Source organism: Cinclus cinclus, chromosome Z (genome assembly GCF_963662255.1).
Source record: "Cinclus cinclus chromosome Z, bCinCin1.1, whole genome shotgun sequence".
NCBI classification, from domain to species: domain Eukaryota; kingdom Metazoa; phylum Chordata; class Aves; order Passeriformes; family Cinclidae; genus Cinclus; species Cinclus cinclus.
Window position 1 is genome coordinate 890,625 of NC_085084.1, and position 25,239 is coordinate 915,863.

At 43.4% G+C, this 25,239-nt stretch overlaps 1 protein-coding gene across 1 annotated transcript; it reads right to left on the reverse strand.

Annotated features, from left to right (window-relative positions):
- Positions 1–252: 252 nt before the first annotated feature.
- On the reverse strand, positions 253–23,567 carry ACOT12 (acyl-CoA thioesterase 12). Its single transcript, XM_062513380.1, has 15 exons — positions 23,471–23,567; positions 20,937–21,006; positions 17,707–17,767; positions 16,641–16,742; positions 14,537–14,678; positions 11,738–11,888; positions 8,969–9,088; positions 8,216–8,366; positions 7,046–7,101; positions 6,618–6,678; positions 5,225–5,308; positions 3,306–3,439; positions 2,282–2,410; positions 1,171–1,297; positions 253–387 (listed from the first exon to the last, which is right to left on the reverse strand). The coding sequence occupies exons 1-15, from the start codon at positions 23,565–23,567 to the stop codon at positions 253–255; spliced, it is 1,620 nt and encodes a 539-aa protein (XP_062369364.1).
- Positions 23,568–25,239: the final 1,672 nt, after the last annotated feature.

Consider the following 25,239-nt stretch of genomic DNA (forward strand, 5'->3'; position numbering starts at 1 on the left):
AATTCATTAATGCAATCAGAAGCAGAATCTTTTCCTTAATCTTTTTTAAATTAAAGATTGAATTAAGAGCCTAAGGCCTAAGCTTGGTTTGATAGAAAATGCTTGTACTAGGTATTTTCAGGCCAAAACACAATACTGACTACATGATCTGAAGCAAGTAACCTACAGCAGAATGACTGACACCCTTGTAGGAATTTAAACCAGAACTGCTTGATAATCTTCAGATGTCCCTTCAGAAATCTGTTTTTAACTTCAGCACTCCCTGTCTTTCAGCTCTAAGAACTTTATACATTCCAAAGCAGTGTCTTCAATGGATTTTGATGAGCCAGTAAGATTCGCAGCTAAGTAAGGCATAACTCCTGATGTCACTTGATTGAAGTAACACACCTGTTTGAACAAAAGTAAATGAAACAAAAAGCCTATGGATTGCAAGTTTGCCTTTTTTTTTTTTTTTTTTTTTTTTTTTGCAGAGCCTGGATGAGTACCACAGTTTTAATGAATGTGAATAGAAGCCTACGGTGCTTTCTGAAACTGAAGGCAATAATTTTGCAAAAAGCATGCCTTTTTTTACAGCACTCCAGTGATCTGGGTGTCCTCGCTGCTCTCAGATCCTCTAGCATCTGCAGGTAAATGTACAGAGCAGTGCAGCAAGAAACACTGTGTATAATATGTTAAATATGTGTGCTTTATGAACAAAGCTGTTGCCTGAAAAAAAGGAGCTGCAGCCATCAAGAGCTGCTGAAAGTTTTCAGAAATGTGTTTTCTTAAATGTAAAAGTTTTAGCCTTCCCTTGGCATGGGTCCAGAGATGGGAATCAGATTGTGTGATTCGTGGCATATGAAAGTTCAAGAGAGGAATTTAATTTGAACTAATTCCTTGGCCTTTGTAGTCAGTGAAAAGAGGGACCCACCACCAGAGACCAGCACATCCTCTAGAGGTGTATTTTAGGACTCAGTGAATGACCCTGGAGGGGCAGGGCAGCCTCCAGTGCTCAGTTTAGAGCTCATTTCTAACAGTCAGATTGGCCAAAGTTGGGCAAGACAGACACCATACTCAGACTGAACTTTTTTTTGGGAGGTACTTTGCAGACTGTCAGCACAGGTGAGGTGACAGCCCCCGGGCAGGGGGCACAGGGCAGGGAGCACAGCTGGGCCCTGCAGGGCTACTCACAGTGCAGGAGCTGCTGCTGTTGCTGTAGATCTGGAATCCAGCACAGAGGATTTCGCTCCTGCAGAACTCTGGGAGCGGGGGCATCGCCTTGAGGGTCACCGACCTCACAGCCACCGTGTAGGGCTCCCTGCAGGGCAGGGACAAGCATCACACCCTTCCTCTTGTTACAAACACTCAGGGAAGTGACACACCATGTCACACAGGAGGGCAGAGGAGCTCGGGTGTGTTCAGGGATCCTTCAAAGCCTGAGCCCAGCTGAGTCTCAGGGAGGCTTCAGCACAGACTCCTGTCCAGGAGACCTCCGTGGCAGCCAGAGAACAATTCCTCACCTTTTCGTTTTAATTTACCCTGCTCTCCTCAGCCCATGTTTACAGCACCAGGGAACAGCCCATACTCAGAGGGTTCACACTGTGGCCACACTAAAGGTATCCAAACTCATTCAATCCCCTCAAGGAGGAGGAAACCAGGACACTACAGAATACTGCCTTTTAGTGTTAACTTGAAGAATTACTGAAGGTGATAAAAGAAGGGTAAGATACACCAAAAGGTTTCATTTGCCCATGTTTCACTATCTAAGAACAAAAGGAAATCTAATAGAAAATAATAAAACGTTAAAAAGCAGGGTATGTTAAACTGATAAGTGACTTGGCAGAATTTACTGATACAAAAAATGTGTGAAATTTCAAGCACTTCCTTGACTAAGTAAAAACTCTGTAATTACATGGAATGGGAGTACAAAGTCACTTCAAACAAACAAAAATCAAACTCCTAGCTAGGTGCTTCAGCCCACTGACAGGTTCTCTGGAACATGATTTCTTTCCCTATTTGCCCATTTGAAATTCTGGCCTACTTGCCCTCCTGACAGACCACTCCCAAAGAGTCACTATCAAAGAATCCAAACTGGACTATGCTAAAAATTTGTGATGGTCAGGATTTATTTAATTGCACCTTCACATTTCAACACAAATCAGGCATCAACAAAGGAATCTCACTCCTTAGGCAGTAAAATGCCATCTTTGTCACCTGGTGACAGATCAAGGTCACAGCACTCCAGATTGTGGCCCTGAAGTCTGGAGTTAGAATCCAGAGTTAAAATCAGAGCCATACTCACTGTGGCCTGCAGGGCTGCCTTTGGGACACCAGGATCACGAAGTCTCTGGGTTGTTGGCCTGTCATGGGGGCAGATGTGATGTGGTAGATTTTCTCCTCTTCACTCACAGCCTGCAGGACCTCACACGTCCTGTGAATTAATTTAACACACACACACATTTAACAGCAGCTCCTTCAACAAACTCGGGACAAACTCAGGGCAAACTGATAATGAATCTTTGATTTTCATGTTCCAGCAGCAAGGGGGAGAGACTGAGAAATTTTAGTTTTGTGCAACACCTCATCAACAGTACTTTAGGTTTTATTTGTTACAAGCTGTAAATTCAGTAGAGTTTGCAGATTTTCAAATATCCCTAAGGTTCTACTTCCACCCTCTGGTAAATGTCTTTCAGGACAGAGTAACTAATTGAAAATGCTTCACCAAATCAAATAATTTCAATTCAGCTGTCTCTTAATGACTAGTCTACACCATACAATGTACCTAAAAAACCCCAAAGACCTTTCAGAGCCATACAGACTTTCAAACATGTTATCTTTCTGAAAATATGCATTTTGAAGGATCCCATTTCTTGATTTCTTGCTTTGACTTTACAGTGAAACTGAGCATCAGTGTCCCCAACAGCACAAACATAAAGGAATCCAGGTTTTCCTTAATTTTTAAAGCTAGCATGAAGAATGTATCCACCTCAGTTCTTACTTTTAACTTTCTTTTTTACTCATTTGGGGTTTTTGTCACTTTTAACATACACATTCTAGGACTGGAATGCTCATTTAAGAAAAAGATTACCTCTGTCCTACCCCTGTCTTTTGACAGAGCACTCTGTATTTTGGAACCAGACTAAGCACAAGCCAAGTTTTTACTTTTACAGTAAAAAAAGCAAAGCCCATACTTTAATGAACTTCTGATGTTCAAAAATTCTTACAACACTTTCTTCCTGATGGGGCAGTGAAGTGCCAGCACATCTGTGCCAGAGAAGAGGAGTGGTCAGAGGGGTTCAGAACCCCAGGGAGGGACAGGGGCTCACAGGAAGTGTCTGTCCCAGCGCTGGCGGAGGCTGAAGTCGGACAAGAGGGAGAAGGCAACGTGGGATGGGACCTTCACCTGCATCTCCACCTTGAATGACAGCACAGCACCCTCCTCGTGGGTCCAGATTTTTACCTGGGAAAAAACAAACAAACAAACAAAAAAACAAACTAAAAAAACACCAGCACGTATTAAAACCCAAGAATGATTACTGTAAATATTTACATGTGTAAATGTTACATATTTGGGACTTGAGCAGATTTTCTCAGGAGTTCCTGGGAAATGCCACATGCCTTTGTCCAGGCAAATTAGCCACACCCTGGCCTAGCCCTCCTGCCCTAGCCCTTCCCTTTCCAAAATATTCTCCTTCTTCTCCCTTACTCTCTTCTGTGAAGCAGAGCACCCAGAACTAATGATACTATGAATAAGTACTAAAAATTATCGTTTTGCATCTCTTGTCCAACACCTGTACTATCTTAACTTGATTATTTTGGGTCTATTTCTACTCATAGACCTAAATCCCAACACAGAGAATTAAAAAGGATTAACCTGTGCATAACAATGCACACACAAAAGAAGGGTTTGCCACCTCCCACAAATCCCATACAATGGAAAAAGATGGGTACAACAGAATCTTTAGAGTTAGAGGATTTTACTCCCAAATTCATGTGCTTTACTGCTTCTCAAATACTGAGAAGTTAATCAGATTTTCATTTTCAAGTGATGCAAAATTCCTACAGTTCATCATCACTGTTGATTTTTTTTCTGCATCAAAAATGAACAACTTTTTGGTTATGCTGCTTTTCTGCAACAACACAGATTTTGTATTTCTCTGGATTGAATTCTCTCCTCTGTCTTGGAAGAGGAAATAAACCCCAACATAATCCAGCAAGAACCTTGCTGAAGTAAAGTTTGGTGTAAAATTAAATGCTAAAAAGCTTTAAAAGCCATCTACAGGAGGTCTGCATCCATATTCCTCTAAGGCACAGAATAGAAATCACTTTGTTCTACAAGTCTTCTAGACTTGAGAAATCACAAAACAAAGCAGGAGGTGCAGCTTTCAAAACACCTCTCTGCTAAGTGAACATTGGCAAGGCTGGATTATCTCTACAGGCTTACAGGTCTTGTGGTTTTGTGTCAAAAGACATCCGAGTGTCATTTTTTACCTTCAAAAACTGTCAGTCGGCTTGGGGTCATTCCAGTTGCAGAGAAAAGGGAACAAATCCTCTGCACTTCAGGGACATTCCCACTTGTCCTGTCCCTCTCCAAACTTCTTGTAAGCCCCCTTTAGGCACTGAGAGGTGCTTCAAGGTCTCCCAAAAGCCTTCTCTTCTGCTGGATGAACAACCCCATTTGTTCTCTCTGTCTGTCTCCACGAGCTTGCTTTTCCCAGCAACAGAGTTGTCTGCTGTTTATTTGGCACAGCAGTATTTACTGCAAGTCTTTTAACCACTGGAACAACCTACACATGGCACTGGCAGTTCTGCCATCACTGGAATTCCTTATGATTTGCATCTGCTATTACTCAAGTATCTTACTGTCTACATGCAAGAGTCACTCAGCAATGTTTCACAGCCTCTGATGCACAGGAGATCAGACTAAAATACTGCAAAAGTCTTTTACTGTCCCAAAACACCTCTGGATTGACATGATCTTGAAGTAAACTGCCAGTCACTACCCACATTTCAGAAACCCAGCCTTGGCAGATGCCTGATGTCTCTCCATTGTCTGGAAAACATGCACTGCAACAGGGTTAACACCAGGTTTTCCCTGGACTTTCTTCTGCTTTTCCTAGCAGTGTCTTCCTCTACTAGAACTGGTTTACCCAAGTTTCTTCACTGATTTTGGGTTTATAACATCAGTTCATGAACAGGGAGGTGCTTTGGTTCCGGATTTCTGTAGTTTCTTTTCTGCACTTACATTATCCAGAGTCTTGGTTATGTCCCACCCTGGTTTCCTTGCCAGGTGTGTCAGTGCAGCTATGTTGCTGTAACTCAAATATGCCTGAAACACAAGACACATGTCTGAAAATGGAGGGGTAAAGGTATATATTTCACTGAACATTGCACAAATGAGCTGTTCTTTTTCCATTATTATGCTTCAACTGCAAACAAATGTTTATTTTCCTTATAAGTGAACACACACTTCAGTAGTTTCTGAATTAAAAAACTTCCAGTGGCTTCCTGATGCACTCAAAGGCTGTTGGCAAAACAATCTTAATTAAAGGACAACAAAACACTATTTTTAGCTTTTCCAGTTATAAAGCTGTGAAGAATAACTTTGACCACCAGGGAGACAATACAGATAACCTCTCAGACCACTGAATTAATGGTTTTGTCCATGTTCCTCTTAAGTAATTAGAATCTACTTGAAAATTAACCTCTTATTTGCTACTAAGCTGGGTCCATCTTAGCAATTGCTTTACACAGCAGGCTCACAGCAAAGAAAGTGCAAATATATCCATTCCTTATGCTTAGCTACAGAGGATGGGGTTCTCAATTAACCACTCTAGAAAGAGAATACAGCCTTTGAGTCTTTACTGACAAGTTTTGAGTTCATAGGAAATACATCTTAAACAAGCCATTTTTTATCATTGTGTGCATATTTACATTTTTTGCTCTGCAGGGAAAAAAAAAAAGAAAAAAAAAAGCTGCTTTACAAAGTGTCCACAAAAACTGGACACTGAAACAACATAACAACATTTAGGTTATCTATAAATCCACCTAAATTCAGGTTCAACACCATTCACTGCAAGACTCAGGCACAGTCAATGGCTCAGCATGTCCACACAAGAGACACCTGGTGCAGGGAAACGGGGAGTGAACATGATTTCACCTCTCTTTCCACAGAAAAAAAGTTCATGCTACTCCAATGTTCATCTCTCTGTTGCTATCTCTCCCCCCACTTTTAGCACTTACTAAATGGTTTCCTCACTGCAATTTTTCAGACATTCTGTGCTGGATAAGGATGAAAAACAAAGCCCCAAACTACTTCCTTTGCAGGAGATTTTGGCTTTTGCAACAGCTGGGGACAATGAGGGATAAATCTGCAGGAGACCTTGAGGGACCACTTGCATGCATCTCCTTAAAGACATTTTTTTTTTTTCCTTTGTATTGAACTTACTCTTGCATCAGTAGTGCATCATCCACTCTCTCTTTTCTAGGGGAGAAATTTCACTGTGTTACACACCCATCCATTCCTCACAACTACCACAACACTTCAGAGGGTCCACCTGTACTGGCACAGCCTGAACAGCTGTTTCACACACCCCAAAAAGTGCACAAATACAGCTTTTTATGCATCTACAGATTACCTGGTTGCTTGTCTCCCAGGCATCAGAGGGCTGGTCTTCTTTAGCAGATAGAATGCATTTTCTAAAACATAATTAAAAAGAGACATAGTAGCATAAATTGGCTCTTTACATGTCTGTGTAAATGTCATGCTAGGAAAAATCACTTTCTATAGGCTTAAGTGTCTTCTAAATACAGGTACTTTATCAATGTTTGGTTTGCAATAACTGCTTTTTCTTTCTGAGAAAGACAGTGAAACAAAATAACCTCCAGAGCAAAGTAATTTTGAGACAAGTAGCCTGTAATAATTTTAGTGCCACTGAAACAAACTTATTTGTAAATGTAAGCCATATAAGAGTCATATATATGTTAGGGAGAGTTCAATTACTGTATTTAGAGGATTATAAAATTAAGTTTTCAAAACCAAGATCTGCCAGTGACCCAGCTATACCTGGTGAGTCGAATCCTCCTCCGGGCAATAGCTCCATGGTACCTCCTCACACCATCCTGCATGAAAAGTGAACCAGAGAGCAACACATCTCATCATTTTAGAACAAAGTCTGAAAAAAACACAACTAAAAATTATTTATTACAGATGGGCAAATGCCAGAGCAGTAATACAAGCAAATACAGAATAATACTTTGTGCAATGGCCTTTCCACAGGCTAACCCAAGTAAATTGGTGGTTTGCTTTTGGCCTTAGCAATATTCTCTGAAATTTGAAAAAAACCCCAACGTGATAGAAGAGTTGCATCATTGTAGCATCCCCCTAGGGCTTTTTGGTCCTAAAGCAGTGGCAGCTGGGCAGTGCACCACACACATGTTGCTCTTTCTAAATGTGCCACCAAATAAACTGTTAACCCAATTTATCATCATCTGGTGTTCAAAGCACAAAGGAAAAATAAAGCCTCCTTTATTTTCAGATGTCTGTTTCTCCTCTTGGGACAGCCTGCAATGGGCAGTAGTGAAACCTACTGGCCCAGTGAGTATGTAAGAAACCTTGATTAATTTTTCTAGTTCCCATCCTATAAATAACAAGGTCCTTGATGTTAAAACATTTCATTTCTGCCTAAACTGGCTCTCTAAAATTCTTGTAACTGGAGCAGGAAGATTACTGACAGGTGTCACCACAGCAAATACTTCAACAACAGTGTTCAAAGTGCTTCAAGTGTTTCATGAACCACTTTCAGGGAAACACAAACTGAGACCTCCAAAGTAACTGAAAAGCCCATGCACGTCATGGCATTTGATTCCCACAGACTTCTTTATTCACTCTATTTCTTGTCTTGTTAAGAGTTTATAAAAATAACTATTCTCTGAACACTTACAAATTTCATCTACAGTCAGTGGAACTTGCACAAGACATAGACAAGTAGAAAAATCTCCAAACACATCAGCTTCCTCTTCTCTGCTCATCAGCCACAGAATCTCTAGTCATGAGGACCCTCCACTGAGCCTCTCAGTTTTGGAAGACTAAAGCTAACAATAACAAACTTCTCACTTGAGGGCAAATATTTCATTTGGAGCTTTCCTCTCCTGCAAGAAGATGCACTGCAGCACCCTGCTTGGTCCTTGCTTCCCCAGGAAGGCTGTGGTGACCACTCTGTCCCTGAGAGCTCACCTGTGTCATGGGCTTGACCCTGGGGAAAGTGAGCAGCTCCCCTTTGTCATTTACTGCATTAAAAATGAGGAATGCACTGTTAATATGCCGTGGCTGGTCCTTGATCCACTCCTCACAGTTGTAAGCCTCAACACGGACACCAACCTCCACACTGAAAGGAAAGTTTAAGTAAATTACTGGACTGCTACAGGTGATGTAGAAGCAGCCCTGAGACATGCTGAAAAAGATTGCAGTACCTCCAGGAGTACAGGAAGCCTGACTCCAGTACCTTCTGTAGCATAGCAAATCAATTACTCAGTCTGGACAGACACACTTCTGAAATAAAATAAACTATGGCAGTAGCTAAATAGCCTTAACAAAAATGAGCAGTAAATCTTCCAACAAATTCCAGGATGGGAGGATCCTGGCAAGAAGCTGGCATCTGCTGAAGAGTCAGATCTCTCGGAGCAACTCAACCCTCGAAAATCCCTGAATTTCAGAGGAATATTTATTGTCTGCATTTGCAGGAATGGGATTTGGTGACAAATGATCTTTAAACTGAAAGTCAGAGAATATATTTTTTTAACACTTCCACTGACAGAACTGAAACAAAGAAAAGGCACATACAAGCCATTACAGATGTAGATACATCCCTGAAAGTCACACCTGAAAAATAATTAATTCACAAATGAAAATCCTTCTGATGAAACCTGAAGCACAGAGTGTAGGCTGGTGCTGGAGACACCAAGGGAGACAAGAGATGAGGAGTTTTACCTGTTGTGAAAAGTGTTGTTGACAATGGCATTGAAGACCAGGCGGTCACCCACGAAAGATGGCCCCCAGAATTTGAACATGTTAACTGACTTCAGGATGGGGTGTGAGCGACAGAGGCGGCTGAAACAGACAGACAGACAGAGAGACCAAATCACACAGTTGTGCTAAAACCACAGCCAGGGTGACTGACCACAGAAACAGGGTTTTCAGGGCCTGGAAGGTCACTAAATTACACGGATCTACCCCATGTTAGCATGTTCAGCTCCAAGAGCATGTAACTTGAGTTTCAGCCATCATACCACTTATGTCATGCTGTTTCATTTCCAACACATTTTACCAACACCAATTAATTCTCACTGCTTGAAACTACCCTCTCTTAAAGCCAGACCATGAATCCCTTACCTACAGAGTAACCACTTACCTCACAGTTTCATTAATTTACGTAGGGCTGCACGGGGAGCAGGCTCCTGAGCAGTGTAAAAATGCCACACCTTAAAGCCTTTAAACAATTAAAGGGAACCTCAGCAGAAAGGCCAAGCACCAAGGACAGTGTCCAAGCAATGCCATGCCAGTTTATCTAGTCGTAATATTTGTACTTTCTGCTTATTTTTAGATGCTCTCTGCTAGTGTGATGTGAAATGAGAATTAAAAAAAAAAACATCACATGGCTACCAGACACAGTCTGTGCAAACAAAATCTTATTCCCAAGCTCTCTGGAGCAGGCAAAAATCAGGTTTCTTCATCAGTTCTGCATGCAGCTAAAGCCCCTCACTTTCTGCTGGGATGTCTGTGCATCACAGGAACAGGGGACAACATACAACACATGCCATTTATTTTTAGCCTTTGAAGCAACACACTGCTCTCAGTAAGGAGCCCACGTGCATGTCTAGGATAGACTGTTCCATGGTGAAGTTTTCTAAATTTGAAAATACAGTTTTGTAGCATTCTAGCTTTTAACTCAACTGCACTTCGAAAACTAATGTACCGGTGTTGTTAAATGCACACAATTATCTGGAGCTAATTAACTGACTGGTACATCTCTTCAATAGTCTAATACATTTGAATTACCTTGTAATTAAATTAAAATAATTTGCTCTTCTGATTTAAAATGCTAAGTCTTGATTTTATTTACAATGTTCACTCTAAAGATGCAAACACAATAAGGATGAGGAGAGGAACAAACAGAAATCAGGCTTAAATATTCATTTCTTCGTGGAAAAGTACACCCTGAGTGCTTTTATTGCAAATGCAAGGAATAAGAAAGTATACATCAAGTTCAAGCTAATATTACTAATATTTAAATGGTTTTATTGCTATCTGCAAGGTTTTCATGTACTGGCCAGCCAAAAAAAGTGGTTGGGAAGCAATAAGGAGAGTGAGTAACCTTTAAAATGCCTGTAGAAGTTTATTTTTCCTGGGCCATCACTCCTCCTCCATTCCTTCATCACAGCCTGTGGCCACAGAAACTCTCACATGGCACCTTCAAAGGTGGGGTCTAACTCTGAGTGGCCTCACAAAATGTTCATAGTGAGAGTAGTTACATCTCAAGAAAAAACTCCAACATCTCTGTTTTCAACCAGCCTCTGACTGATGCTATTACTCCTGAAATTTTCAACATAAGTAATCATGTTTGACATTAATTAGATCGAAGACAACTTGTTCAATACTCAATTTGCTGATGTTTCCCTTCCCTTTTTAAATCGAAATGTGTCTCACACTAGGTAAAACTTATCAGATGAAAACAAGTAAACATTCTAAGTCATATTATGGCAAAAATCTGCAACAGTCCCTTCAAGCCATTGGAATTGCACACGGGGGTAAGGTCAGTGCACTCAGATGTTACTAAAACAAGTTGTTTATCCAACCACTACAGAAAATCTGTTGTTATCAGTACAACCACTGCCTACAAATCAAAACCATATGAATAATGAATGGAGAAGTCATTTAATTATTAAAGATAAAAAGGGAGAACATATCTAACGTCCCTGCAGTGAATTAGGTCACTTGGTATGCAAGGAGAATTCAGACTGAAACTTGAGTGCTGCTTACAAAGAAGCTTTGTACAGTGTCCAGGAACAGGAAGGGAGACAAACAACAGTTTGACTCCAGGGAAGAGGGATTAAATGATTATGTGCCTGGGTCACACTGACAAGCAGCATCACAAAACATACTTTGTTCTTTTTACCTGAAGATGCCCCAGCTCTTTAAACTGCTAAAACTGTTGCAAGCCATAGGACCTGCAACTCAGAGGGACTGAAAGGTCAAGTGACTTGCTGAGGGTTATGCATCCATTCTGTGCGCACAACAAAACAGAACCTGTTTACGTGGATCCTTTTTCTCTGACTTATTTTTCTTCTGGCATCGTGAATATTTGCAGAGTAAGTTCATTTTTGGATGTCACTTGATACAGGGTCAGTATGGGTTTTATCCTGATTAAACAGCTACCTTTGTTTTTAAAACACTGCACCAAGCACAAGGAGGGCAGATTTCTGTTCCTACATCCAATGCTGGCTTTCTGCAAAGATTCCCAGGAAGGTAACACAGCCTCTTTTGCCTTAGGGTCTGTATGTGTAACAGAATAAAGTCTCAGTGGCATGGCATGCTGTGGGAGATGTACCACATAAACAGTTCAAAGGCCTCCTGTAATGTGAGGAGGAAGAAAAGTCACAAAGGCCTGTGTCTGTATTCTTCATAAAATAAATCCCTGTGAAACCTTTAACATTAAAAGCTCATCCATTTAGAACCACATGCAGAGCTTTAAGAAAGTACCTTGCTGAAATGCTTGCCACTGTCTGCATCCAAGCCATGATCTGGCCACCAAAAGTGTTTCCATGATGGTTTGCATGAGGAGGCAGGACAAGCTCAGTGCTCTGTACGTGAGTATGTTCAGTTGAAACTGCATCTTTCTCTTCACCAGCATCTGAAACACAGCACCAATGCATCAATGAATGCCTTCAGATGAAAACACGCCCAGTGAAGAGAGCAGCTTGCTTCAGACTCGGTGAAAAGAAGAAAAACAGAAAGGCACAGAATAGCCTTGTGGTTTGCAAGGGAAACAATAAGAGGCTGAATATTTGCTCTGCTCCCCTAGGAGCTGTTGCTGCCAGCCCAGAGTGCATGCCCCTGTGTCAGGGTCAGCTGCTGTCCTGGGGACAGGAGCAGTCCCCGTGTCCCTGTGTCAGGAGCAGTCCCTGTGTCATGGTCAGTCCCCGTGTCCCTGTGTCATGGTCAGTCCCCGTGTCCCCGTGTCAGTGTCAGTCCCCGTGTCCCCACGTCAGGAGCAGTCCCCGTGTCCCTGTCAGGAGCAGTCCCCGTGTCCCTGTGTCAGTGTCAGTCCCCGTGTCCCTGTGTCCCTGTGTCATGGTCAGTCCCCGTGTCCCTGTGTCATGGTCAGTCCCCGTGTCCCCGTGTCAGTGTCAGTCCCCGTGTCCCCACGTCAGGAGCAGTCCCCGTGTCCCTGTCAGGAGCAGTCCCCGTGTCCCTGTGTCAGTGTCAGTCCCCGTGTCCCTGTGTCATGGTCAGTTCCCGTGTCCCTGTGTCATGGTCAGTCCCCGTGTCCCCGCGTCAGGAGCAGTCCCCGTGTCCCTGTGTCAGGAGCAGTCCCCGTGTCCCCGTGTCCCCGTGTCATGGTCAGTTCCCGTGTCCCTGTGTCATGGTCAGTCCCCGTGTCCCCGTGTCAGTGTCAGTCCCCGTGTCCCCACGTCAGGAGCAGTCCCCGTGTCCCTGTCAGGAGCAGTCCCCGTGTCCCTGTGTCAGTGTCAGTCCCCGTGTCCCTGTGTCATGGTCAGTTCCCGTGTCCCTGTGTCATGGTCAGTCCCCGTGTCCCCGCGTCAGGAGCAGTCCCCGTGTCCCTGTGTCAGGAGCAGTCCCCGTGTCCCCGTGTCCCCGTGTCATGGTCAGTTCCCGTGTCCCTGTGTCATGGTCAGTCCCCGTGTCCCCGTGTCCCTGTGTCATGGTCAGTCCCCGTGTCCCTGTGTCAGGAACAGTCCCTGTGTCCATGTGTCAGGAGCAATTCTTGCCCCAGCTGGGGAGCAGCAGACAAAGCTCCAGAGTGTGCTGGGGTGTTCAGGGCTGCCAGCTCAGCCCCACCAGGAGCTGTTAGAGCAGTTCAGCACCGACTCAAGTGTCTGTCAAAGACTCTGCACTGTGTGTGATGGGCACCTGTACAGATTTGTTTAATTAGGTTTAGAGCAGGACATGATTATTTCATCTTGTTACAAGTCTTGTGATTGCCTGAGACAACACCAAACTGAGGAGACAAATGAGAATCTGAACCAGTGGTCACCTGGTACTACCTGAGCATTTCTGGTGTCACTTTCTAGTGTTTAGCCATGTATCCTCACTCTAATCTCAATGATTTTCAGTGATGTTACACAGCAAAAGATTTAGGCATGAGATTACATAAAGTCATTTTAAAAGTGCTTATCTGTGCAAGGAGCTGCCTGACCTGAATGGTACTTTTGACTCTTGCCATAATTAACTAACTTTGTGATTATGTAAGTGCATGGAACCATATGACTAACTTGTACTTTGGACCCACTTAAGGTATTCCTCAAGATCCACTCACCAAATAATCCTCACTTTCAGGGTATAATTTGTACATATGTTGCTACCTAGCAGCCTTTATACACAATGTTCTTTCCTCTCTTCTCCCACTCTGCTTGTTCTGTCTCCTTAAGGAGGTGAATTAGTGCCACAATAATATCCTTCAAAAAAGTTTCCAGGAAAGGCAGTGGAGACAAAACCCATCGACCTCTGATTTGTCACGTTATTAAACTGTACCCTGTGAGACAGTTGCCATAAAGACAAATAGCTTGTTTTCTTGTACCAAACAGGACTCTTCAGCTCTATGAAGTCTCACTAAATTGCTAAGGCTAGATCTTTGTTTATAACAGGTTTAATCTCTCCTCAGTAAAACCACATAATGTCTGTTATTTATACATGGAGCTACAGCTCAGATTTTCCAAATACCAGCATATTTTCTTAACTGCTCTGAGTAATTTCTTTTGTAGGGGAACACAACAACTTTTGCGCACAACTTTCTTTAAGAACAGAAATTACTACCATAAATAAAGAACCTGTTTCTTTGCTCAGCTTTTCTAACTTTCTTACCTGTTTTGACCTCCATGTAATGAAACTTCTGCTTGTTGGGAATCATCTTGGGGCATAAACATAGCTCTTACTTTGCTTTCTGGCAAAGACATGGTCAAAAGCCTGAGTGAATTTCATGCTTCTGTCTACATCACAACTGGTGTCATGGAAGCTTACTGCTGTAATGCAGAATTCTGTGTGACCTGTGAAACCTCACACACAGAACCCATATGAAGATCTGCATTTCACATCTGTATAAGGCATATACTAGCCTTCAACCCCACATTTTTAAATCTGTAATTTATGAGAGACAAAGAAATACCACTCTATTTGAATACCTGCCTAACAAACCTCTGGCACCTCTAATCACAAATCTGGCACAGACTTTTCTACCTGACACCACAACCCCAGGGAGATGTTTTCCTTCCTGCTTTCCAGCTGCCCATAAGTGTTTGTTCCACCTTCTGTAGTGAGTACAGAAATCACCTTCCTTATTGCTCTCCTGCATTAGCTTCTGAAAGACCTGGACATAGCCCAGACGGATTCTTCTCCTCTCAATAGCCAGGCTGTGCTCCAGGTGGTCTTCTGTAGACAGAAGCTCTACAGGTTTTAACTCAACCTGTGCAAATGGAGGGGAAAACAACACAACAGTTCTCAATTTCACAATCCTAACAACGTGCACTTTGAACTTAAAATGGCATCAGCATTTTCTACAACTTTTTCCTGTCAGTTGTCCAAGATGACAAGTTTATTAATACAACAAGCACAGAGTCTAAAGCTCAAGAGATTCTGTATTACCCTTTCAGAATCATTTATTAAAACTCAATGACAAAGTGTTTTCAGCTTTTAAATACAAACATCCATGAGAACAGAGTGTTCATTTAAGAAAAATGAACATTAAGATAGTTCTGATTTAAGAAAAAAAAAAAAAACAAAACAGGACAAGATAAACTTAAGACGAAGGTTTGAGGACAAAATTTTTTAGAGCAGAAAAATAATTCAGTTGCACTGGTCAGTGGTTCACTGCAAATTCCTGTTTATGTCAGTTCAATGACAAATTGCATCCTAACCTGTACTAGCTTAAGAAAATTACTACAATTGGATAATTACAGCACAGGTGTCACTGAACAATCACTTACCAGATTTGTCTAGAAGGCCTAGCCTCAGAAATGTTAAAATAATGCACAAAGCAGTCACCACAGACAAATCCAACATTTTGTGTCTTGCAGTGCTGGTACTAATGTTTCTGAGCTTTTTGACTCTTCCCTCTAACCCTCTTGCAGATTCATTGCCTCCTTTCCAGTCCTTTTCAAGAGCTTTCTAGATCTTCCCAGATTGCCCAGTTAAAAAATTCGGATGGTGGGTATATTGAGATTCTCTCTGCACAATTTCAGAAACAGTTGTTCAGAAAAGAAGATTTGAAAAAAATATTCATCAAGGCCTCTGAGACTTTAGTTTGTGATGGATTTTGAACTGAACTCTCAAACTCACTCTGGGACATTCCTGTCTTAAGCCTAATCGTAGTTAATCATCACCAATTTGATCCTGAATTAATCTCCCCAGAAATCTGGGCAAAAGGTAAATAGGTTGATGTTATGAGTATGATATCCAACAAACAATTCTTACTTGATAATATTTTAGTGCTATCAGGGTAGCAATTTAGCCACTATCCTTTCAGAGTCAAGAGCTGGAGTTTAGTTTTAGTAAAACTGCTCCAGTCTGTTTCTTCTCCAAACTGTGCCACATCCTCACAGAGAAGAAAGCAGAAGTGATTGGATGTATTAATTGCTCATGGGATGACTCTGCCAGTCTCTAGTGAATGTTTAGCAGCCAGATGTGCTGTTATAACACATTAAGTGAGACAGGAAAGTCAGATCCATGATGCTAGACACAATCAAGAAAGTAGAATTTCACATGAAAAGGAGTTTATTCAGAATCTGAGCAGTGTTTGGCCTTCCTTACAAGAAAACTCTAAAAGGACTATGCCTGTCCAGCACAGTGATGTGAAGGCCAATGGTACTGTGACTGATTTCCAAACACCTCCAGGGAGCCAAACACTGGGGAGAAGAAACAGCCCTGGCATGAAAATTAATCAACATAAATGGCTTCCAATTTAGACTGGAAGTGAGCTTAAAAATAATGTATTCTGTCTGAACAGTGATGTCTGAACAACCTCCTCAAGAGGGGAAGTGAAGGATAAAAAATCCCACCCTGCAATGAACTTCTGAAGAGAAGAAAGACTCACAAGGATCTCTCTTCCACAGCTTGCCTCTGTCAATACTGTAGCCCTCACAAAGACCACACTTCTATACTGAGCAAATGTGCCAAAGGAAATGGAAACGGAAATAATAATATTAATAATAATAATAATAATAACAACAACAACAACAACCTAACCATTTCAGAGCAGCGAACTGGAAAAAAAACCACAAAAGTCTATCTTAGAAGGTCTGGACTTCATGCTTTTTTCCTGTCACAGATCAGAATAAAATGTGTTTCTGCTGCGCTTCACAACTGGAAAAGTTGGGTTATTTCACAGAAACTCAGTCACTCCAAGCTTAGGAGAAAACAGGAAAAATACCTTTGCAGCACCAACTGGTTTGGCCACATACGTTGCATATGCCACGCTCACAATCTTTTCAGCATTAGTCAAAACATCCTGTACTGTCACCTTGATGCCTACCTACAAGGAAGAAGGTAGTGGAGGAAGGAGACAAAAAGGGTATTTACATCATAGTCAACTGATTTGAGACAAAACAGTGCAGGTTTTATCAGTCCCTTACACTTAAAAGGAAAAAAGATAAAAAACCTGCTCTAATCACTGATACATCTCTGGTCACCACAAAATTAACTCAGCTCTGAAAGGCTTTTCAGTACAACAACTTTTATGTTTGTTTAGCATCACTCGTAAGGTTAAATTGCAAACACAGGAAAGACACTCAGATGTAGTTTTATGGATATTTACTTCCAGTTACTTCTGTGGCATTTGGAGTCATCATGTGAATCACTTTCTAAGATCTGTACATGCAAAAAAAAAATAGTGTTTAGAGGTGCAAAGCACAATTAAACACTTGAATGTGGAACACTGGATTTGATCTTGTGGCACAGGCCTGACAAACACCAAAATTTTGGGGTTTTTTTTCTAATTTTCAGAAACCTTTGGAATACATTACCTGTGAGATGCATCACTCCCATTAATAATAATGGGAATTGGACACAGGAATAATGCCCACAAAGCACCTCCAAAGTTCAGTTCTGATTTGAAGTGACAGGGCAAGGCATTGCATACTTACTACAGTATGAAGATTTACATCATGTGTACACCTGAGATACACACATTTGTATCAGAAATTTCAAAAGTGCTTTGAGCCTCACCTATTCAGTGGATCTGGCCTGGACCAACACCACCTATCCCATCCTGCCCAGGGCTTTAATTTTTTGGGCCCAGTTGCTACTCTGACATGGATTATTTTACAGGAAACACACAATTTTAACACTCTGAAAGCAGTGCCATTAGGCAGTGTTATTGTTCACATATCTGCAAATATCTGGAACAAACAAACCTGGACCCAAGCTGTCTTCCTCTGCTGCTCCCACCTCTGATACCCCTTAAATATCTTTAGAAAACAAGAGTGATGATGTCTTACCTCCATGCTGGTTTTGAATGCTCTGTTCACCTTTGTTCTGATGGCAATAATTTGCCCAACCCTGTTAAGAAGAGTAAGACCTTGTAGTGTGCAAATATGCAGCTTTATAAGGGCTTGAATCTGCCTCTCAGTGTACTACTAAAAGTAGTGAAGAACATCTCATTAATCAGTCTGTGTGTTCCACACAGAAAATTCACTGGAAAAAAAGTGATTTTTCACTGTTTTCAATTTAACATTGTTATTCGTCAGTCAGACTTGCTCAGTAAGATTACAGCTACTCAGACATCTGCATAACCTTAATGGCAACATTCCTTCCCTCTGCTGGTGTCTGTATGGCAGCAGGTGTGCTCCAGGTACACCCAGAAATTCTGGCTTTTGCTCAGAAGCACATCCTGCACCAAATCAGGGAGTACATCTAGCTGCAAAAGCACTCAGATATACTCTACATGCACCTCTGGCACACAGGTACATGCACATGAGATAACCCCAGGACAAAATGTGCTCTCGGACATCTTCAGAGGATGGGGAAAGAGTTCATGTTCTAAGTCTTGGCCAAGAGCAGGACTGCTTGTCCCTTCTGTGCTAACATAATCCCTCTGAAAACTGCTCTTCCCCATCTACCCACATAAAATATCTGAATTACTTTATGAGATAGTATTATTTTTACTTTTATAATAATATATTATTATTTTTACTTTATTATCCAGTGTGATTTCATTATATTATGTAATATTTTTATTGTATTATTTATTTTTATTACACTATTTTATTATTTATCTTTTAAATTATCTTTATTATATCATCCAAACAAATTTAAATGAGGGAATACTTTCCTTCCTTCTGAAATTCATAAATGCTCCATGTTGATAACAGGAGCAAACCTTGTTTCCAAACCCCTCAAATCCCAACCCTAAGCTGTGCTGAGAGAGTGGAAGGAAGGCAGTTTGCCCTCGAGTTTTCCCACTAAGCAGGAAGTAAAAGGACACATTGTGCAGGGTAAGCCAGAGCCACAGCCAAAACAGAAGGGTGTCAGGCCACTGCCTCCAGGGAATTCAAACTGAGCTACAAATGCTGAAGAGCAATCCTGGGGCAAGCAAAGTGGAGCTAATTACAGCCAAGACTGAAGTAAAATTTAACTCACAGCACATATTCTCAGCAAAGGATTTTGCACAGTTATTATCCCAGTTTATTTAAAATACTACAAATAATAGCTGCTTCCTAATTTAAATGAATGAAGTTTTGACATTTAAATTGCTTATTCCACTGCAGAACTAGAATGGGAAATAGGAAATAGGAAACATTCTCCTTCACAGGGTAGGAACAACAAACTACACGGGAATTTTCTCTTCCTTGTTCACACCCAAGAACACACGTGGAATCCTTTGGGTGGGTAGGGCAGGGGAAATGGTCAGTGGAAAGAACTGACCATCTGCAGGTGCACAGCCCTCATTATCTTCTGCACGAGATGCTCAGAGGCAGTTTTTGCATTATTCATTGCAAAGAAAAAGCAGAACTGTCGAGGCAATGGTTCCCAACTGCACAGCTAAGAGACCCACCAGTTCCCTTCCAAAAAGGAGAGTGTTCAGAACTACAGATCTGCAGGGACAGAACACCACTCTTCCACTAAAAACTGTCAGAAACTTACTGAATGAAACTGTCAGACTGAAATGACTATGAGTCACATACAGAACACTAATAACATTTAAATAAATGTAACTTAAAATCAGATGGAATTTAAAATCACTACCACTGACCTGCTGTGCAATATAAGAAAAGGAAGAGGTTATCATGGTATAAAACTAAGTTTTGAACTATATAGATTTGTGATAATTCCTGTTTACATCTCAGCTGAAATAAGCACAGAAGACTTAATCCTTGCAGAAGGTTTAGTGACCTGTTTTAGGTAAATAAACTTTTACAGCAAGTCACTTAAAAACCATCTTATTAATTTACCAAGCAGCAAGAACTCTTATTTATGCAAGATGAATTAAGTCTGGAAAATTTAGGAAATTGCACAGTAAGCTACAAGAAGGACATTAGGGATGACCATAATTTCTTAAATTATTTCTTTCACAGTTACAAGATTTGTACCTGAAATTCTTGTTACAAATGGAACATTGGTATTACAAGTGAAAGAAGAACTAGAAATATTTGGAAACAAATTTGGAAGGAAAAATATTTTCATCATATTTCAGAAGCTCTGTTCTGCTTTCAAGAAAAAAGACAGAAAAGTGCTCTGAAGCTACTAAGTCTGAACAATTACACCTGAAAGGGAAACATTACCCTGACTTCGATTAGTTTTCACAGGCAGGATTTTTTCCCTAAGGACAAAATTAAAAACAGGGCAATTCCAGGCAGGTGAAACAGTGAACTTCACTATTGTGAAACAGACCAAGAAACCCTCTTTGGAGTTCCAGATTTGGTATGATCATATTCTCTTTGTCACTGGCTCTAGTTCTTACTCTAATGGACAGTCTGAGGAGTCTCAAGTCTGAGTGGGTTCTAATTTTACACTTGTGCCATGAACAGTTTTAAACTGACATCAGCTGTGCCGCCGGTGTTGCTTTGTTCACAGCCACAACAACTGCATGTGCACTGCTCTGTGCTACCAGGTCTATCTCATCTAACCACTCATTAATTCCCAGACCGCACCACGCAAAGCCACACAAAACCCACGAAGTCATGGCTTTAGGTTTCTGTAAAGATATGGTTTAGGAATAAAGATCCTATTTCCTCTTACAGTGTCTTTTATCCCACTGAAAACCATGAAAAATGGTTAACATAAATTCAGTCCTGTGTTATCTTGATTCAGTGCTCAGTGAATGTAAAACATTTCTCTTTTCTCTAAAAGAGCTGGAAAAAAAATGTTAAGAAATGAACCAAAAGAAAACTTGCAACAATAAAAACACTAATAACAGTAAGTTTTATAGGTATGTACTCCTTATTTAACAGAGATAAGAGTCAGAGAGCACTGGACTGTCAGTTTCTCACCAGGCATCTCGATTGCCAAGTCAAGGTAAGAACAGTTTATTTCTGCCCTCTGGAATGGATCTGCTCTCTGGGTGGGTCAGGTTATCAGGGGTAGAAAAAAAAAACTTTTTGAGACTTAGCCCTGTGACTGTAGCAAGTTCACGGGTCTGCTATCTCCCACTTTATAATGCCTGGCTTTATCTCTGCCAAATAAGAATCTCCAGAATGAAAAAATCTGACTGCTGTCAGCTGGTTTGTACCTGGCAGCCTCTTCAAACTGAATGTCATCCATGGACGCTGTCACGCAGGACACCCCAGCATGTTTCTCAGCTTCAAAAGAGACACAGGGGCACACAGTTACCACTCTGCACCTGCAGGGAGCTATTCACCCGTGGGCTGGTGCCTGACAGGCAGGGACTGCACACAGCAGATCCTGCTTCTTCCTGTGAACACCAGAATGCAACTCTGCAGTGCGCCCCTTAGGAAAAAAGAGAAGCTAAATAAGATTAAAGTTAACATTGTTTATCATTATTTTGTTGTAATGGGTGTTTGTATTTATGGGTAACATCACAGAGATGAGAGTAGAAGATAGCCACTATCTTACTCAGTTTGAAAACCTCTACCTAATGTCTTTCTCTAAAAATGAGCAATCTGGTAAGAGAGCCTTAACAAGCATTTTGAAAGACAGAAAGAGACACGAAGTGTTAGCAAGCTCACAGAGAGCTCATCATTCTCCCTCAAAGCATTATGTCATGAGCATCAGCTAGGGCAATCCAGTGGGGAAGTTTCATGTCAGCTGAGGATTCTGAGACACAGGAGAAAAACCTGCCTAGTAGTAGGTAAAATACTTGGCTTACTAGTGCAGTCACAACAGAGGACAGCAGCTAAGTTTTTGTCCTTTGTGCTGCACCAAAAATGCAGGAATTAAATAAAAACAAAGACAAGATTTAAAAAATTCAAAACCAGAATTCACCTGATGTGAAATATTTTTACCCAAATTTGAACTGTTGTTCATCTCCCTGGGATGCATTTGGCTGTGAAAAAGAAGGCACACTTTTTGTATTAATTATGAAAGCTAATCTGGAAAAGGTAAACATCTTATTTACTGTTAATATTTAATCACCTGAGAGTTAGGTTTTTATAGCAAGTTAATATGATATATTATTTATTTGACCATAGCACCTAGAGCTTGCAGTGAAAAGGCAGATCTCCAGTGAACTAGGAGCTGTATAAACACAGAGAACCTCTGCTCCAAAGTCCTGAGTGACAGAGGCAAGAGAGGGGACCAGCAGGGAACCTGGAAAATGGCACTGCTCAGCAGGCACAAGTTCTCACTCCCAAGCACTCCGTGATTTCAGTGAGCATCACAAGATGAGCTCAGTATCAACACCTGAGGAGTTCTATTTGAAAATACGAGGGGAAACCGCAGTCTCTCCTCAAAAAAACACTGCTGAGGCTTAAAACACTGAAGGGCTGAAAGGGAATCACTCCCCCATGACCCTGAAAGAGGCGGCGTGCTCGCTCGGGGAAGCTGTCCCAGGTCCTGGGTGTCGGCGTGAGCCTCGCAAGGGCAGTCTGCGTTCACTGCGGCGGGGACAGCCAGCCCCGCATCCCGGCAGGAGCCAGGGAATGCCGGCAGCCTCCTTAGGGCTGCTGCGGCGTGCAGCGGGAGCACAGCTCGCTCCAGGCTCTCGCCCTGCTTCTGCCTGCGCTCACGAGTCCCTTCTGCAAGTTAGCGGGTTTCAGAAGCCTTCGGGGCCGAGATACAGTCAGGCACGGAGCTGGTTGGATTTGTGGTTTTTCCACACAATCCCAGAATAGTTAGAGCTGGAAGGGTCCTCCGGAGACCATTTAGTCCAATCCCCTGCCAAGGCAGTGGCACGTTTCCTTCTCTTTGGCACACGTGTGCCAATAATCTTAAATTAGTACTTTTCTTCCTTCTCTTGCTTATCTTTCCCCACCTCTCTTCTTCCCTTCTGCTGCTCCTTTTTAAAATTCTCCTCATCCTCACATTCCCATCGCCTTCCTCGCTCTCCCGTGCCATCTGACACCTCACCCTCCTGGTGTCTGCTCCGAAGCGGACCCCAGATCTCCTGGGCTCCTCGAGAGAGGTGTGGAGCTCCTGGAGCGGGCCCAGTGAAGGATACCAGAATGACTGGGGGAACTGGAGCATCCCCCTCACGAGGGAGCTCGGTCTGCTCAGCCCCGGGAAGAGAGGTGAATGTCCATGTGTACAAATATCCAGAGGGTGTCAGAGCATGGAGCAAGCTCTGCTCGGTGGTGCCCAGCAATGTGACATGAGGCAAGGGGCAGAGTGTGATGCCCAGGAAGTTGCACCCGAACACGGAGCTGTGTCAGGGCAGGTTCAGCCCGGATTTTGGGAGAAGCTTCTTCCCCCAGTGTCGTGGGGCACTGCCCAGGCTCCCCAGGATGCCGGAGCTCCAGCAGCGTTTGGACACCGCTCCTAGGGGTGCACAGGGGGATTGTTGGGGTGTCTGTGCGAGGACAGGAGTTGGACTGCGGGATCCCTGTGGGGTATTCTGTGATTCTATGATGAACTTTTCCAGCGAGCACTGGGACAGATCGCCCAGAGAGGGTGTGCAGCAGAGCTCACCGCACCCGTCCCAGCCGCGCCCGTACGCGACCCTGTGTCCCTAGCTGGGGGATGACCCCGAAGAGAGGCAGGATTACCACCGTGTCCCAGCCTTCCACCCTGTGATCCAAAGCCCTCTCTCCCTTCCCTCAAGCCTCCCGCGGCCCCAGAGCGGGGTCCGCCTCCTCCCGCAGGCCGTACCTGCGAGGCAGGCGGCGGCGTCCATCCATCGCAGCAGCGGCCCCGCGCCCAGCTCGCCGCGGGGCCCGGCGTGGGCCGGCAGCACGGCCTGGCACATGCACACAGCCATGGGAGAACGCTGCCCCGCTCCGCCCGGCACCGCGGCCAGCGCCGCCCGCCGCCTCCGCCTCAGGCTCAGGTTCAGCCGGGGCGGGACAGGCCCGCCCGCAGCCGCGCCATGGGGAGGGATGGGCTGAGCCGGCCTACCGCGGGGGGGGACGGGCTGAGGGAAAGGGGGCCTGGGATGAGGGGTGAGGGGGCCTGGGATGAGGGGATGAGGGGAAAGAGAGCCTGGGATGAGGGGAAAGGGGGCCTGGGATGAGGGGATGAGGGGAAAGAGAGCCTGGGATGAGGGGAAAGGGGGCCTGGGATGAGGGGAAAGGGGGCCTGGGATGAGGAAAAGGGTGTGTGAAGATGTGAGGCCACAGGTGAGGTGGTGAGTGGAAAGGAGTGTTCGGGGCTAAGGGGATAGAGGGAAAAGGGATGAGAGGGTAGGGGTGCCAGTGCTGAGGGGAATCATGGAATGGTTTGGGTTGGAAGGGGCTTTAAATCCCATCCATTCCCACCCCATCCATGGCAGGGACACCTCCCACTGTCCCAGGTGCTCCAGCCCCAGTGTCCAACCTGGCCTTGGACACTGCCAGGGATCCAGGGGCAGCCACAGCTGCTCTGGGAATTCCACCCTGTGCCAGCCCTGCCCACCCTGCCCCAAATCCCATCTTCACCTACTATCTCAGTTTGAGGCCATTCCCACTTGTTCTGCCACTGCCTACCCTGGTACAAAGTCTCTCCAGCCCTCTTTGGGCCCTTTAGGTAACTGGAGGGTGCTCTAAGATCTCTCTGCAGCCTTCACCTCTCCAAGCTGAGCAGCTCCAATGAAAGGAGTGCTGGTTGTGTACAGGACACCATGGACTAGATGCTCCCTCCACTCCTGCCCCAGGATTCCCGAGCTCACCTCGTGGCCTGGCACCAGCCACTGCTAGGTTTGGTGTGTCCACTGTCACTGAAATGTCTTAAATCTGGCTCATATTTTCATTTTTATTTCTCTTTTGGAATCTTGCCCTCTTGTGCTGTCACCAACTTGACAGCCCAGCAGATGTGTGCAGGGCAGACACGTCCCCATCTCCAGAGGCAGCAGAACCACTGGCACTTCCACCATGGATATTTTGATTCCCACCTCTGTAGCCATGGCCCCAGTCACATATTCCTGCAAGAATCAACAGCTCAAGAGCTCACAGAGAACTCCTCTGACCTCCTCCTTCTCACATGGCTGGTAAGTATGTAGCTGTTCTTGCACACTGCGAAAGTACAAGCACTGCTGAGGAATCGCTTCTGAGCTGTCAGGAGGGTCAAAGTTTTACTATTGCCACAAATGCAGTGTTCTTGCTACTGAAGGCCAGCCAGTTTGGGGATGCTCAGTGCCTGGGCTTGTCACCTGCTGGTGAGGCAGATGTGTTACTGCAATGTAGCAGAGGGTATAAACCGTAAATGGTTTTCAGGAAATAATGCAAAGCTTGTATTTGACTACTGTGCTGCATGGTTTCCATGCAGCAGCAAGGCTGTTTTCTGTAGCCCTTCCTTACAGTCTCTCCTCTTGGTAGTTACTCTTCCAGACAGGGCTTCTCATATTTCTCAGAAATATACACACATGAGTTTATATCGTGAACACTTTCTCATTTAAACATTGTTAAAGATCCAGCTTTAACCCATAACAGCCAGGAAAATTTGAA

Bases quoted from the DNA above. Each gene is read 5' to 3' on its own strand.
- ACOT12 (XM_062513380.1), bottom strand. From the start codon at position 23,567: ATGTGCCAGGCCGTGCTGCCGGCCCACGCCGGGCCCCGCGGCGAGCTG. The intron at 9,089-11,737 runs GTACTTTCTTAA...TGTCTGTTTCAG, and splicing joins GTGGCAAGCATTTCAGCAAG to CCGCCTCTGTCGCTCACACC. The intron at 8,367-8,968 runs GTAAAACTCCTC...CTTTCCTTTCAG, and splicing joins AACAACACTTTTCACAACAG to TGTGGAGGTTGGTGTCCGTG.